This window comes from Micromys minutus (genome assembly GCF_963924665.1).
Source record: "Micromys minutus genome assembly, chromosome: 21".
In the NCBI taxonomy this organism is placed as follows: domain Eukaryota; kingdom Metazoa; phylum Chordata; class Mammalia; order Rodentia; family Muridae; genus Micromys; species Micromys minutus.
Window position 1 is genome coordinate 9,356,803 of NC_137956.1, and position 17,903 is coordinate 9,374,705.

The following is a 17,903-nucleotide window of genomic DNA, read 5'->3' on the forward strand; positions in this document are numbered from 1 at the left end:
GTAATTCTCAGTGGATGACATTTCTATAGAAGTAGTGAATTTTTGGTGGGGTGGTGGTGGTATCTTTCTTTATCCTTCATATTATTTTTAATATGAGATATGGTCATGTGGTGTTTTGCCAGTTGTGTGTATTATGTAGACACAGAGGGCTGGGCTGGACTTAGGTTGTGCAACCTGGTCTCAACCTGGAGCTTTAGAAAGATATATTTCAGGTTCATCAGGCTGGGCCAGGCTCTCTTATAAGTTCAGGGGTAGGTCTAGGAATTGAGTAATATACAAGTCAGGATAGGGTCAGGCAGACTCACTGGCTTGCCCTGTGTACAGGATGTGGGAGCCTGGCTGAGCCTGAAGAGGGGTCTGGCATAAGTAGCTCATGGTGATCAGAACTGGGATAAGTTGTGAAAAGGAGCACACATATATTGTATGTGCCTTCATGCAAAGTGGCCTGAAGAGTCTGGGTCTGGTGATTTATGAAGTGGGGTAAGGGGCCTCAGGAGAAGGTCAAGATTCCTGGCAATCTGTGGGAAGACTGGAGTTGGGCATATGACTTCATCTGTAGACCTGTACATCAACAGCAGAATTATGTTCATCTTGTTTAATCTTCTAAGGCTGCCAGTCCATATTTTAAAACTATAAACATCATTTCCTAGACCTTCTTCCTACAGTTTACTCTGCCAACTATTGAGTGAACCTAACTGTAGATTTTGCTGATTTGTGTAAAATATTTATTTCACTCAGTGCCTATTAATTTTTATTTCTGACAGAAGTCTACAGGTATAACTCTCCATGACATCAGACTCTTGGAATAAGAATCCATTATAAATTTAATTGCTCATTTCCTTTATGGAATAATATATATTTACACACACAAATATATATATATATATATATATATATATATATATATATGTATATATATATATATATATATATATATATATCACTTAGTGTTTATGAAACTATATTAATGAAACAAGATATTTGTGGCTTAAACTTTTATTCCTTTTCTTTTTTTATAAACATGAAATTCTAATAACCATAAATGTAGTTTATATTTATCATATACCTATTTCTATCTATATATCATCAACCTATCTAATTTATAAATGTGTGTATGTAATGTATTCATTTTATATTTATGGTTAAAACATTCTCATTCACTGCCTGAATAAAACTGTTTGGGGTATTAGTCAGATTAAGGTAGAAGTTTCCCTAAAATGAGAGGACAAAAACTGAAAGAAGATTTTCTTTATTTCTTACTCTTAACATATAGTTATTCAGTTATTAAATAAGGAGGGAGATTCTACTATCTCCTTTTCTAAACTGATATCAAATAAACAATCATTTGAAATAATTATAAAGATAATAGAGTCACCATTTGGTTTCTGGTTAATATTCTTTCATTAGCAATTCAGTCATTAAGTTGGAAGGTAAAATAGTGATAAAATTTCTTTGAAGGAGGGTGTATATATATATTTCATTTTCCTCTTTCACATTGGAATAATACAAATTCTTTAGAATGTTATTTGTAAAAAGTAGGAGAGAATACTAAAGCCAACATATAAATGTTCTGTAAAATTTTGCATTTTAAATGCATTTTACAGCATTTTTATGCATATAGGAAACAAAGATTAAACTTTCTCGTGACAAAGTTTCAGGGACAAAGACAGACACTACTGCAGAGTAAAAGGCTGGAAAGCATTTTTCCAAGCAAATGGTCCTAAGAAACAAGCTGGAGTAACTATTCTAATATCAAATAAAATCGACTTTCAACCATAAGTTATCTAAAAAGATAAAGAAGGACACTTCATACTCCTCAAAGGCAGAATCCACCAAGATGAAATCTCAGTTCTGAATATATGTGTTGCAAATGCAAGGGCACCTACAAAAAAGCTTACTAAATCTCAAAGATCACATCACACCTCACACAATAATTGTGGGAGACTTCCACAACCTACTCTCATCAATGGACTGGTCATGGAAACAGAAACTAAACAGAGACACAGTGAAACTAACAGAAGATATGAGCCAAATAGATTTAACAGATATCCACAGAATATTTCATCCTAAAATAAAAGTATATAGCTCTTTCTCAGTACCTCATGGTACCTTCCCCAAAATTGACCATATAATTCGTCACAAAACAGGCATCAACAGATACAAGGCTGTTGAAATAATCCCATGCATCCTATCAGATCACCATGAACTAAGACTGCTCTTCAATAAGAACAAAAAATGACAAAAAGCCCACATATATATGGAAGCTGAAAAATGCTCCACTCAATGATAACTTGGTTAAGGAAAAAATAAAACAAGTAATTAAAGACTTTTTAGAATTTGATGAAAATGAAGGAACAATGTACCCAAACTTACGGGACACAATGAAAGCAGTGCTAAGACGATAACTCATAGCTCTGAGAACTTCCAAAAAGAAACTGAAGAGAGCATACACTAGCAGTTTAACAGCACACTGAAAAGCTCTAGAACAAAACAAAACAAATATACCCAAGAGAAGTAGACAGCAGGAAATAATCAAACTCAGGGCTGAACTGAACCAAGTAGAAAAAAAAAAATAAAAGAACTATGCAAAGAATTAACAAAAACCGGGAGCTGGTTCTTTGAGAAAATAAATAAGGTAGATAAATCCTTAGCCAGACTAAACAAGGGCATGGAGACAATATTCAAATTAACAAAATCAGAAATAGGGCTGGAGTGATGGCTCAGCAGTTAAGAGCATTGACTACTCTTCAGAGGTCCTGATTTCAGTTCCCAGCAACTACATGGTGGCTCACAACCATATGCAATCAGGATCAGATGCCCTCTTCTGGTGTTTCTGAAGACAGCTATAGTGTACTCACATACATAAAATAAATAAATCCTAAAAAAAAAGAAAGAAAAGGGAAATATAGCAATACAAACTGAAGATTTTTTAAAATCATTAAGTCCTAGTATAAAAGCCAATATTCAACAAAACTAGAAAATCTGGACAAAATGGACAATTTTCCAGACAAATACCAGGTACCAATCAGGATCAGATAAACCATAAAACCAGTTCCATAACTCTTAAAGAAATTTCATAAAAGACTTTATACCAATACTCTCCAAAATATTCCACAAAATATAAATAAAAGAAACACTACCCAATTCCTTCTATTAAGCCACAATCATGCTTATTCCTAAACCACAGAAAGACCCAACAAAGAAAGAAATCTTCAGAGTAATATCCTGTATGAATATCAATAGAAAAATTCTCAATAAAATTCTTACAAACCTAATGCAAAAACACATCAAAATGATCAACCATCATGATCAAGTAGGCTTCATCTCAGGGATGCAGGGATGGTTCAATATATAGAAACCCACCAATTTAATCCACTATTTAAACAAACTCAAAGAAAAAAAAATTACATGTTCATCTTATTAGATGCTGAGAAAACATTTGACAATATTTAACACCCCTTCATGTTAAAAGTCTTGCAAGATCAGGTATTTAAGGCCCATCGTAACCATAGTAAAAGCAATATATAGCAAACCAGAAGCCAACATCAAACTATATGGATAAGGGACTAGACAAGACTGACCACTTTCACCCTACTTATTTAATATAGTACTGGAAGTCCTAGTCAGAGTAATAGACAAAAAAAGGAGGTCAAAAGGAAACAAACCAGAAAGGAAGAATTCAAAATATCACTACTTGCAGATGATATAATAGTATACTTAAGTGACCCAAAAAATTCCACCTGAGAACTCCTACAGTTGATAAACAACTTCCCCCAAAGTGGCTTGATATAAAATTAACTCAAATGAATCAGTAGCCTTCCTCTACTCAAAGGATAAACAGGCTGAGAAAGAAATTAGGGAAATGACATCCTTCATAATAGTCACAAAATATATAATATACCTTGGTGTGACTCTAACCAAGCAAGTGAAAGATCTGTATGACAAAAACTTCAAGGCTCTGAAGAAAGAAATTAAAGATCTCAGAAGTTTGAAACATCTCCCATGCTCATGGATGGTCAGAATTAATAAAGTAAAAATGGACATTTTTACCCAAAGCAATCCACAGGTTCAATGCAATCCTTATTAAAATTCCAACTCAATTCTTCATAGAGTTAGAAAGAGCAATTTGCAAATTCATTTAAAATAACAAAAGCCTGGGATAGCGAAAACTATTCTCAACAATAAAAGAACTTTTAAGAGAATTACCATCCATGATTTCAAGCTGTATTACAGAGCAATGGTGATAAAAACTGCATGATATTAGTACAGAGACAGAAAGGTAGAGCAATGAAATAAAACTGAAGACCCAGAAATTAACCCACACATCTTTCTTCACTTGGTCTTTGACAAAGGAGCTCAAAACATTCAGTGGATAAAAACAGCATTTTCAACAAATGGTGCTTGTTCAACTGGTAGTCAGCATGTAGAAGAATGCAAATTGATTTATTATTATCCCTTTGTACAAAGCTCAAGTCCAAGTAGATCAAAGATCTCCACATAAAACCAGGCACACTGAAACTATTAGAAGAGGAAGTGGGGAAGAACTTAGAACACATAAGCACAGGGGAAATTTTTCTGAACAGAACACCAATAGCTTATGCTTTAAGATCAATATCGACAAATGGGACCTCATAACATTGCAAACCTTCGGTAAGGCAAAGGACATTGTCAATAGGACAAAGTGGCACCCAACAAAATGGGAAAAGATCTTTGCTAATTTTACATCCTATAAAGGGCTAATATCCAATATATACAAAGAACTCAAGATGTTGAACTCCAGAGAATCAAATAATACCATTAAAATTGGGGCACAGAGCTAAACAAAAAATTCTCAGCTGAGGAATACTGAATGGCTGAGAAGTACCTAAAGAGAGATGCTTAACATCCCTAGTCATCAGGGAAATGCAAATCAAAACAACCCTGAGATTTCACCTCATACCAGTCAGAACGGCTACGAATAAAAATTTAAGTGACAGCAGATGCTGGCAAGGATGTGGAGAAAGAGGAACACTCCTCTATTGTTGATGGGATTGCAAGCTGATACAACCACTCTGGAAATCAGTCTGCCAGTTCCTCAGAAACTTGGACATAGTACTACCTGAGGACCCAGCTGTACCACTCCTGCACATATAACAAGCTCCCAACATATAACAAGGACACATGCTCAACCATGTTCATAGCAGCCTTATTTATATTAGCAAGAAGCTATAAAAAAACCAGATATTCTTCAACAGAGGAATGGATACAGATTTTATGGTACATTTACACACTGTTGCTATTAAAAACAACAACTTTATGAAATTCTTAGTCAAAGGATGAAACTAGAAAATATTATCCTGAGTGAGGTAACCAAATCCTCCCAAAACACACATGGTATGCTCTCACTGATAAGTGGATATTAGCTCAAAAGCTTGGATTACCCAAGATACAATTTCAGACTACATGAAGCTCAAGAAGAAGGAAGACCAAAGTGCAGATGCTTCAGTCCTTCTTAGAAGGGAGAAGAAAAATATTCACAGAAGGAAATATGGAGACAAATTTTGAAGCAGAGACTGAAGCAAAGGTCATCCAGAGACTGCCCCACCTGGAGATCCAGCCCATATACAGCCACTAAACCTAGACAATATTGCTAATGCCAAGAAGTTCTTGCTGACAGGAGCCTGATATAGCTGTCTCCTGAGAGGCTCTGCCAGATCATGACAAATACAGAGGTAGTTGCTCACAGCCAGCCATTGAGCTGAGAATGGGGTTCCCAATGGAGGAGTTAGAGAAAGGATTGAAAGAGCTGAAGGGGTTTGCAACCCTATAAGAACAACAATACCAACCAACCTAAGCTCCCATAGTTTAAACTACTATCTAAAGAGTGCACTTGGACTGACCTACGGCTCAGCTGCACATGTAGCAGATGATGTTTTTGTTGGGCATCAGTGGGAGGAGAAGCCTTTGGTGCTGCCATGGCTTGATGCCCCAGTTTAAGGAAACATCAGGAAAAGGAAGTGGGAAGAGGAGGGTGAGCAGGGGGGGAGGCACCCTCATAAAAGCAGGGGGAGGGAGGATGGGATAGGGAGTTTATGGAGGGGAAACTTGGAAATGGCGATAACATTTAAAATGTAAATAAAATATATCCAATAGAAAAATGCATTTTGCTTTATTTCAGATGCAAAATCGAATTTTATATTTATATTTAATTTGTTAAAACAATTATATAAATTTTAATGTTTTTAAATACATTGCAAAATATATCATAGAAACAATGCATCTGTCTTAAGTCATGAAATACTGTAGGGAGTCAGTACATCATTCTCCAAATGTTTATGAAATGTATATTATGTACCAGGTGCTAATTCTAGTACTTGGTATGCATCAGTGAGCCAGAGTTAGACAGGTTGTCTGACTTGGCGAAGATTTATTCCAGGAGGAGAACAGAGATAAGAAGCAATACAGGTAATGAATAACTAATGGCAGAGAAAGTCGGAGAGTGTAAGTCTAGCATAAATCACTGTTTATGTGGTCAGAGAAGTGGGGACTATTGGCATCAGAGTTACAATATTAAATGTGCTAGTCAGTGAACAGCCCATTTAGAGAGACGATGCTTGAAGATTACTGAACACCACAGCACACAGCGTTGTTGATGTCCATGCAAGATAAATACCTGTATAGCAGTGGCAGAATCCTGAAAGAGGTCAAGATTTAACTCTCTCTCTCTCTCTCTCTCTCTCTCTCTCTCTCTCTCTCTCTCTCTCTCTCTCTGTGTGTGTGTGTGTGTGTGTGTAGGAGAGAGAAATGAGTGAGCGAGGAAATGGGACCAACTCACAGCAAGTCTTTAGCCATTCTGCAGATATCTCATGTCTGGTGATGCTGGACCCATAGCAGGGCTTCTTTCAGACAAATGTACAATTAATTATATAAAAGGCCACTTAGCACTTTATTGTAGGGGTGCAAGGGAGAAACACCACCATTTCTGATGTGGCAGGACTCCTGGCTAGTGATGATGGCTTGCTCCAGAAGCAATGCTGGAGATTGTGAGAAAGTGGGTTGAAAATCTATTTGAAACCTACATGGGGATTTCCTGACAGATTGGAGGTGAGAATGAATAGAAAAGGGAGAGGGTTGCCCGAGCTATGTGTCTGCTTGATATTTTTTTTGGGGGGGGGGGGCTGGGTACTTTCATTAGCCATGAATGAAGATGCTTAAAATTAATATGCATTTGAGTGATGATTAGAAACTCAAAATAGAGTCTCTTATGTTGATGACACTTTTTAAAACAAAATCTCTGAAGACATTGGCATCTGCTCTGAAGGTACTTATGCAGAAAATGTTGTATGAATATGCAGCACAAATCTATATAAAGTGCCACTATAGTAGGACAGAGTTAATGAATGATCATCACACAGCTAATAGTTAGCACTCAGTGAACAGCAGTGCCACCTATGCCTGGCGTCTATGTGGCAATAAAAGTCTCTTCAGAACTTTATAAAACTCTTTCAAAACTTTAAAAACGATATTATCTACATTCTACGCATAAAAATTAATAGCCAAAATTCTCAATCAAATGTCAAAAATCATGTTTTCCATCTTCAAATAGTGTCTTCTGGACATTTTATATAAATCTTATAACAGAAAAACTGTATGCCTCTACACCTAATAACGAGTCATTTGTTTAAAATCCGAGATTTTTTTTGTTTTTCTTTAATCTGTAGATTATAATACTAGTGAACAAAAACAAGCCTGCAAGAAGCATGAACTCTACGTGAGTTTCCGAGATCTGGGATGGCAGGTAAGACTGCTCGACTTGGGTGCTTCTTTTCTGTTTCATCTTAAATCCTTAGTAAGACTAGTCTTTGTTAGTAATTGTTCCAATATACTAACCATTTTGAAGACTATTCAGCATGTGGTTCACACACATCATTTTCATTTCCTTATTATTTTTTTCCTTATTAGAACATAATGAGTTGGGTTTAGCAACTATCTAGGGAAATATAAATTCTGCAATGTAATGCTTAAGAATGGATAAAAACAATACTGTTCTTTAAGTATCCCAAGCCGTTTGTTTTCCATGAGTCGGAGTCTCACTATACAGCTCAGGATGTCTATAATTCCTTCTGCTTCAGTGTCTCATGTACTAGGGATGTGCTACCATGCTCTGCGTATATAATGAATATTTACTGATGTGTTTATTTTTGTATGCTTGTGTGTGCTTGTCTGTGAGCATGTGGGTAGTCTAGAGGAGACCATCGTGTGTCAGGGCCCATCAATTTCCACCCCACTCTTTGAAATAGTTATCTGTCAAGTGAGTCCGGAGCTCATTGGCTTTGGGGCTATGGAGGTTGCCAAGGCCAGTGATAGTCATGTCTCTTCTATCAATGCAGAAAATTTTGGTATTAAAAGCAAGCATGACTGTAGTGGTATATTGTTAAACTGCTCTGAGCCCCTGGTGGGTGATCACGCTTCCTGCCACCACTGGAGTTCTCTGGATTTGCGAATGAAAAGATACGCATGGGCAGTGCTATTTTTAATATACCTTACTAGCTCAATGACTGGGCCACTCCTGAACTTCCATGTGGCTGTCACAATTTCCCCCGACATTTCTGAGTTGATACTTGCTAAATCTATATTTCATCTCTGCTACCCCCGACCATCGGGGGAGTGGCCCCTGGGTCAACTTTCCTGGATTCTTACTTTGAAAGAGCTCTTAAGTCTGACCTCTGTTTTTCCCCATTCTGTAGGTTACACCTTTGAAAGCCAAATTTTATGATTAAAATTTCATTATGGAACATACACACACACACACACACACACACACACACACACACACACACACACACACACACACATATATATATATATATATATATATATATATATATATATATACATCCCCCCCTTTGGGAATGGAGAAATCAACTTGTGAACTGTGATAAAGTTGAGAGCTAGCTGTGTGTTCTGATGGAGATGCACCAATAGCAGTCCAGCAAATTTATTATATGAAACATGAATGAAGAAGAGGAGGGCTATCCAATCCATGTGTGTGCATGCGTGTGTTCGTGTGCATGTGTGTGTTCGTGTGTGTGTGTGTTCATGTGTGCATGTGTGTGTGTGTGCGTGTGTGTGGTCTGTGCATGGGAGCTGACTCAAGCTGCCGTTATCCTTGAGGAGGAAGCTGTAGCCGACGCCTCTGCACACACTGTCAATCTATAAACTTATATCAATGGAAGGCCTTGCTGTTCCCATGAGTCTGGGGTCCTGAGCCTTTGACACGGCCGTGTTCATGTTACATTCACTCTGGACTTCATTTGCCTCTTATGCCTTTCCATTTCTTATTCATTAGATGTTCAGAATGTCTTTCCTTTAAGTCCCAAGGTGTTTTGTTGACTGCTCAGTACCAGAATCTAAGGATGTCAGAAAGGAAGAACAAAAAGCCACCATGCCCAACAACAGCCCCGAAGCTCATAATCATAATTTGCCTCTAAGACTTATGGATTTCTAGGATGTGCCAATGTAATTGGGCCATATCTGCAGTATAGCTTTTGTGTATTCAAACACCCTGGAAGCAGGTTTTAATTAATTACCAATTATATATGCCTTCATTAGAAGAGTTGCTGTCACACATACGTGTTGGTAATCTATGTGACATATCAAATCTTGTCTGATCCCAGGGCTGCAGCCCTCCTTTATCTACACTGAGTGCACTGAGATCAGTAATTGACTGGTAATATTAAAAAGTTTGGTGACAGCTGCCAATTTCCATAGTTCCATGCAGATCCTTTGTCTAGCTGAGGTTGGCTGAATGCCAACACAGTGTACCATTACTTCTCTGGAGCCATTAGTGGACCTCTGAATGACATTATTGACACCGATATTTGTGTGTATGAATGGTAGCAATAATCAATGTCTTCAGGGAGCGTAGCCAGTGCCCATTTAAAACTATGAGCTCTACAGTTTTTCAGTGAGGGTGCATAATGTTACATACTGTGGAGGTCTCAAGTTCTAGGGGTTCTAGTTTTTCCATATTTAATATGGCTTCCATTCCAAAGCAGGGTGGCTCTCCCGGTCTCTTTAAAAGGAATGCCCCAAGGGGGTGATAAAGGAAAAACCTGTTTGAGCAAAGTTAAAGCCCACTCCAAATACTTCAAAGGAGCCCACTGCAACTTCATGTTGTTAGAGGAGTGTCCCCAACAAATACAGAGTCATTAATATAAACATGTGACCAAGCTGTTGGGTGGACACATAGATCCAGAAGGATCATCTTTGGACTAGATTTATGTGCATGGGCACAATCACCAGACTTACCAGAAATAAAACCTCTGAGATATTTCTCAACCCCAGGCTTCATGTTCCTTCCTCTGACATTTGGTTTTGATTCTGTGGATCAGGTTGCCCCCAAACAGGAGGACAGTTAAACCATTAGCAAACCGGGAAAGGGGTTTGAAATGTAAATAAAAAATATCCAATGAAAGAAAAAATAAAAGAAAAAAAGTAGCCTTTTCATCTGGATCTCTTGCCCTAAACAAAGCTTGTTGTCAAAAATTGAGTTTACTCTCCTAAACTCTTGCTGCAACCCACATCCTGCAATTCTGCTTTGGGTCTGAAGATTGCATTCTCATAGTCCCTTTCCGTAGTAGGAGTATCTGGTCACATCTTCTCATCAAATTCTCAACAGATGCAGTCATAATGATTTTACCTTTTCCCACAGTTCCTCAAAATCCACCTAAAAGCACAAGCTGTCTATCTCCAGATTCTCCTTATCCACAGTACACACCAACTTACAGACATGCTTGCCTCTGTAGTTTCCCCTGGCCTGACCAATGTGTGTTCCCTGCAGTCAAGGATCCACACTGGGTATCATTTGCCTCAGCCTGCAGGGCTTCAAAATGAAGAAGTGACAGATGTCAGAAAAGCTGGGATTGGGTGGGTCACGTGCTTTGATGGAGATGTACCAGCAGCAGCCATCAAACCCAGAACTTATTCTATCCAGGCGAACAAGATGGAGGTGTACTAACTAATCCTGACAGGGAGTCTCTGGAGGGGCACAGACTCAGCCTATGTTCATTCTGAAGGAAGAAGCTGTGGTTGGTACTTTCTGCAGTTGTCAACATTTGTCCTTCAACCTGGGGAGGTTTTACTATTCCTCTAAGCTTCATGCAGGGAACATCTTACCATTCCTCGAGTCTATTCCAGGGAAGTCCTTGCCATTCCCATGAATCACTGGGGTCCTTGATACGGCTGTGCTCATGTCATTAACACAGGTCCCTCAAGACTTCAAACACTCCCCACATTTTCTGGTTCAGTTGAATGCCCCAGAGTTAATAATTCCCAGTTTTAACAATATTGCCATTTTGTGATTATAGTTTCATTCTCAAATGCAGAATGATTAATGTATACTGAGTTTTACATAGTAAGCTCTTGGGAGAAATTAGAAAGGACTTTTTTTGTGAAAATATTTATACTTTAGTTGAAAATTTCGAGTAAAAATTAAAATATGTAGGAGAAGCAGAACTTTTAGAATAACTGTTGGACTAAGGAAGGGAATATATTCAGGTTGAATATCTTTGAGGACTACTTAGGAATGATCTGTCTTTACTGTCATTTAAATGATATGATTTTTCTTGCTTTTGTGCATCTCAGGACTGGATCATTGCCCCAGAAGGATATGCTGCATTTTATTGTGATGGAGAATGCTCCTTTCCACTTAATGCCCACATGAATGCCACCAACCACGCCATAGTCCAGACTCTGGTATGTTCTATGCTTAAGGGATAAAAAAATGGCTTATAATACAAGCACAGTATAGAGTTTCTTTAAAGAAAATTTAATTATCAACCTCCAGTTCTTAAATTCCTTTGTAACTTTTGTAGCTGGGGTAACAATTATGGGTGTAGTAAGAAATTAAGATTGACTTAAATCAATAATCCTGATCTTAGGATTGGTACAAATTCAACTGGGAAAGCTGAAGTAATTAAATAATGTTGCTGCCCTGCATAGATTTTGTTTCTACATGGTGATTAGCCAGATGAGTTTTTAAACTAAAAATCCACTAGTACTTGTTACTGAAACATTGAATGACAGCTGTGTGGACTTCATCTGTGAGCTTTTGATGTAATTGTTTTAGGCAAGTTCTTAATATACTTTTGTATTATAGTCATTGAAAATACTACATAAGTAATAGAGTAACCCCTGTTGATACTTTCTTATCCTCACTTCCTCTTCTTTTCCTTTTCAAAGGAAAATGATCTTCCTGTTTTCTTTCATACTCCCAGATATTTAGAAATGATTAAATTTCTAGTGTCCTCAGCACACACTTGTGCATAAGATGGGGACACGTTGACTCAGTGACCTGTGATTATACTACAGCTACTGAACATGTCCCGTCCCCTCCAAGCATCCTGCTGTGTCAGTGGAATGGTCTCTGGGAATTGGCAGTCTCTTGGGAGGTGCACTGGATTCTGCTATAGAATTGCTACTTCATGTCTGGGTTACTATAAAAACCACGATTATGTCTCTGGGAGAAAAAGAAGACAACACAAGTTTAGAATCATGAAGCCAAGATAGAAGTAGAGTTGTTTTGAGGATGTCAGAATGATGCTATCATTTGAGAGACGCTTATTTAAGAAGTTCTCCAAACTCTTAGAGTTTGCACTTGACCGTGAAGTTTTACCTTCCCCTTCATATATTTCAACTCAACAGCTGATGTACAGAGTAGCTAGTTTCTAAATAGGGATTCATATACATATAATATAAAATATACTAGTTTCTAAATAAGGATTCATATACATATGATATAAAATATAAACTAGTTTCTAAATAAGGACTCATATACATATAATACAAAATATAAACTATAAGCAGACACATCAAGTACTTAAATACCTTACCTGGCATTACTTTCCCTTAGAAGATTCATTTTTACTCAGGGAAGATGTTCTGGAATATCCCTGGAGCTGTACTTAAAGTGGCTGTGAGCCTCCCATCATGGGGTCTGGGATTTGAACCGCTGCAAGAGGAATATGCACTCTTAACCACTGAGCCACCTCTCCTGTCCCATGCCCGATTTGTTTGCTCGCATGTTTGTTTTGAGTGCTGGGGAATCAAACTCAGGTCTCCATGCTTTTAGAGCAAGCAGTTTACCAACTGAGCCAACTCCCTGCCCCTTCACACTCATCTGCCAGGTTGGTTCTCTCTTTTAGACTTAGTCCTTCTTCACCTGACCCTTACATTGGACTAAGCCTCCTACTCTGCAGTCCCATGATCTCAGCACATTCACTAGTCTGCAAGCTCATCACAGCACACCCATCTCTACAGCTGATGTGTCTGGCCCTCCCAGTGTGCCTTTACAGCTCCTTGATTTATCACCTTTACCTCTCTCTTTGCACATTCACAAGTCTTACACAGGTGGCCCACAGTACCTGTTAGCTGATGTCAGGGGAGCCAATGGTATATTTTCCTGGGAAATCCTTTTTATTTCCTAGGATCACTCTTGACTTAAGGGTACTGTAGACTAGCCTGTACTGGAGTGCTTGTCTATGGTGGGTAAGCATGGATTTGATTAAAATTTTTGGAAATAAAGTCGGGGAAAAGAAGGAAAGCAAATAATTATTTCGATAGCCACATATAAAATGTTCTTTTCATGAGACAGGCTACTTTTAATGACAGTGTGGGAGGCATAAAGTAAATCCCTGGGGAGAATTAAAGTCAGATGTGCCTTCTCCTCATAAATACTTCTTAATATGGGTTAGCATCCTGGAGCGATGGGGAACAGGTAGGCTCTGTGAAGATGTTGCACTCAGATTTTTACTGTAGATTGTAAGGCATGCTGCTGACCCACCTTTTGAGGGGACAGCATCACCAAGATGGATACAATGACATAGAAGAACAGCTGCTTTTAGTTTATGTGCTGAGTAGTTTTACGTCACCTTGACACATACTAGAAGTGTGTCAGGTTGCCTTGTGGCGAAGCCAGGGGTGCATTTTTCTGATTGATGATTGATATGGGAGGATTTATCTCAGTGTGGGTGGACCACCTCTGGGCTGATGGTATGGGGTGCTAAGAGATAGCAGGCTGAGCAAGCCTGATGAGCAACGCAGAGGCAGCATTTCTCTATGGCCTCCACCTCAGCTCTTGCCTCAAAAATTTCTGCCCTGACTTCCTTGGGTGATAGACCACAAGTTGCAAAATGCATAATCTCTTTTCTCTACCAGTTACCGTTGGTCACAATGCATCAGCACAGCAATAGAAACTCTGATAAGTCAGTTTATAAAACAATGCTAGTTGATTTCTCAAACAATTCTTGATCCGTTTCTGTTTTCATTTGCATGCCTGAGTAAGACAACTGAATTCTGCTTCTCTAGACATATATTCAGTATATCAAAGTTTCCTCAGGGTAAGAATGGGTAAGAATGAATACCAATAAAAATCCTTCATCAAACAATCCTCTTTCCTTATTTATTTTTTTTAGAAATATATAAATTAGTCTTTGTTGTCTTTATGGCTGTAGTCTAGAAGTGGTATTAAAGGAAAACCAAAAAATAATCTTGATGTGGAATTGGAAGACTCTTCGCTGATTTACTTATTACCCTAATCTATTAGACACATCATTACAAAACTCAAGTGCACAGACTAGTTTGGCTTCAGTGTTTCCCGTGTCGTGAGCGGTTTTTACATTTGTTCTGTGAAGGACGTGGAACAACAAGGCATGGTCTGTGCTAAAGAACATGTTAGTGACCTAATACATTCGAAGCGTCCTTCAAAAGCCATCCATTTTGTTTGGAGCTGCTGCTCATTGAAGCTGCCAAGACCACTGAGACCTGGGGCCTATCAATCACGCCCGTGAGGGTTATGGGAGATAAAGCTGATGAAGAATTTAAGTGGCAGCTGAAACCCGGAAAAGCTCTCCAACTTTTAGTTTTGTGAGGTCTTAGGAAATTTCAAGGTCACGTGGGATCACTCATTTGTCCTGGGTTTCTGCTCGCACATAGGCCTCTCAGACCATTTCAGCCAGGACACCGTGAAGCCAAAGCATTAGGAGGCTGTGTTTGCTCTTTTGTAGATCCATTAACGCTCATCCTGGGGACTTCCCATAAACTCCTTTGGGGAAAGAGCCAGCGTAGGTGGGAGCCATATTCTGACTTCTAGCTCAACTGTTATAACTTAAGGCAAACTTCCAGGGAGATCAAAATGAGCCCCAAGCTTTTGTTTAAGCAGTTCACTTTTCCACACAGCTATGTTTCCAATCTCTTAAGGGGAATGGATATTCAATTTATGCGCTATCTGGATGCCTTGCTTCAGTTTCAGCTTGCTTTTTGGCAGTTTTCTGAAGAGTGTATGTGGAAAGGAAAATAATGTGAAACTCCAGTCAGTCTACTAAAAAAGAGTTGAGATCATGGCTCTAAAACAAGTACTAGATTAAAAAAATTTCTTATTCTCTCATACATTACATCGTCACCATAGTCCCCTTTCCTCACAGCCCCTCCCTACCTCCTCTTTCCAACAGATCTACTCTTCCTGTTTCCCTTATAACAACAAAGAAAGAAAGAAGGGAAGAGAGAGAAAAAATAAGAAAGAGAAAACAAGAAAGAGGAAAAGAATAGGTCTCCCAGGAATATCCAGTAAACATGGCCTAACAAGCTACAATAAGACTGGGCACAAACCCTCACATCACAGTTGGCTATGACAACCCAGTAGGAGGAAAGGATCCTGAGTTCAGGCAAAACAAATATAGGTTTTATTTCTTGTGGTTTTTAGCTTATCTTCCCCATGGAAGAGTAAAAGTTGGCACAGCCTTTGTGATGTATCGCCTACCTATCCTATTACAATGTTTTGCAGACTTAGCACTTTCTGTAATCCAGGTGTGTCCTCACTGACTTGGGCCTATGGCTTCTGATACTCTGCTAGTGTGTGTAGAAGATACTGGGTCAGTTACTACTCTGCTAGTGTGTGTAGAAGATACTGGCTCAGTTACTACTCTGCTAGTGTGTGTAGAAGTTACTGGGTCAGTTACTACTCTGCTAGTGTGTGTAGAAGTTACTGGGTCAGTTACAAGCAGGACAACACAAAATGTTATGCTTTTCCCTCAGAAAATATCTGCTGAATATTCCTTACAGAGCTTGCCTTATTTGATGGACTGCATTTTAAGAACCCCTCCCCCATACTTGCTTAGAACCTTTGGTTTGTCTCTTAGTGACTGTTGATATGTCCTGACAGTCAACCCCCAGCCCAGTCCTATGTAGGGTGTAAAGGAATCAGGCGATGAGTTCTCTCATCAAAGAGTTGTGATATAAACAGCATATTTTTAAAGATGTAAATAAAATATTTACCCGATTTCTCTAAAAGACACATTTTCTCCCCCCCCCCCCCGTTTCTTTCTTTGCCAGGTACACCTGATGTTTCCTGACCATGTTCCCAAGCCTTGTTGTGCTCCAACCAAACTAAATGCCATCTCGGTCCTGTACTTTGATGACAGCTCCAATGTAATTTTGAAAAAGTACAGAAATATGGTCGTACGTTCATGTGGCTGCCACTAGCTGGAAGTCCTTGTGATAGTAATGAAATAGATCTGTGTTATGTTTATGACCCCAATAAAAAGCAGGGAAATGGGGAATTTCCTAAAAATATCTGGGTCATTTCATCTCTCTTGTATGACATCATTTATATACACTTCTTATTTATTTAAAATTTATGTATTCTCTTTCAGATGCCTTATCAGTAAAATCTGTTAAAGATCCCCATATTATAGAAGAGATTCCTAGTCTAACCTTTGCGGGGGTGTGATGAGTCCAGTTTAATTCTATGCCAACATTTTTCTCGATGCTAATATAAAATAGCTCTGATATTAAGTAGAACTCCTTTGACCATTTAATGTCGAGGGGAAATGAATGCATTTGCACCAATTAAAACTAAAAGAGAACATCTAGAAAGAAAGTGACCAACAACCAAAATTTTAAAAACCGCATTGTTTACCACTTGTGCTTCTTTGGCTAAAGTGAAATGTTGAACTGGATTTGAATGAATGAATGGTAGGTCGGACACAGAATCCGGAAGACTGCACAATTCTTTTAACTGTTTCCTTTAATGGACTTGGTGGAACTCTAGGAGCATGCTGCTTCTTGCTTCTGAATGGCAGATTTTGCTTTGTTTAGATTTTTGTTTTTTGCTTTTGTTTTGTTTTTGCAAGAAGGGGAAAGCTTCAGGCCTGAGTCTATGTCCGCCTGTTTCCAAACCGACCCTCTAAAGTACAATACAACCTTACCTCAGATAATCAGCCGGCCATTGTCTGTAACACTGCTGCTATAAAACAGTGGGGGTTTTCTTTTTTTCTTGTTTCAAACTTAATCCAAAGCAAAGAAATAACCGTACGTGCTCCAGTTCACCCCCTACAGACGAGAGTCACGTCTGCATAAAGTGTGCTGGACCTCATCACGGAGCACACACAGCCTCTTGCTGTCACTTGCTGCCACTATAATGAACCGTGACAGTTGATGTGATATAAGGGGTTTTATCCAGGGTGAGAGACATTAAAAAAAAAATCACAGAATGGCTTTGACAGGATCACCATTTTAAAACAGCTAAATGCCTTTTTCCCCACATTTTAAAGAATAAGTTCAGTGAAAAACCTGATTTTACAAAGGGATTTTTGGAAGCCTTCCTCCAAGCATGAATAGGTATGTTAGGGATGGTTCTGGGGTGGTGTGAAAGTGTGGTGGGTGTGCATGTGTGTGTGTGTGTGTGCGCGTGTGCACGCATGCGCCTTTTCTCTGATGTTTATTTATTTTATCTCTGTTGGAACAGTGACTGGTCACTAAAGTCTTTCTCCAGCCCACACTGACTTTCTGAGGAGTGGGTCTCTAGTTGATCACTCACTACTTTTTTTAAGCTCCATGGTGAGGCTTGTAGCAGTCAACTGAAAGTA

At 38.7% G+C, this 17,903-nt stretch overlaps 1 protein-coding gene across 2 annotated transcripts in view; it reads left to right on the plus strand.

Moving 5' to 3' along the window:
- Nucleotides 1-16,518, plus strand: part of BMP5 (bone morphogenetic protein 5) — a gene marked incomplete at both ends in the record, with an annotated part of 123,438 nt that extends 106,920 nt beyond the window's left edge. The window contains 3 exons of one of the 2 annotated variants that reach the window (XM_080934271.1): nt 7,701-7,777; nt 11,626-11,736; nt 16,369-16,518. In XM_080934271.1, the coding sequence (XP_080790397.1) occupies nt 7,701-7,777; nt 11,626-11,736; nt 16,369-16,518 (338 nt within the window). The remainder of the gene's footprint in view (nt 1-7,700; nt 7,778-11,625; nt 11,737-16,368) is intronic. The other variant, XM_080934272.1, reaches the window with a different exon arrangement.
- Between the last annotated feature and the right edge of the window lie 1,385 nt (nt 16,519-17,903).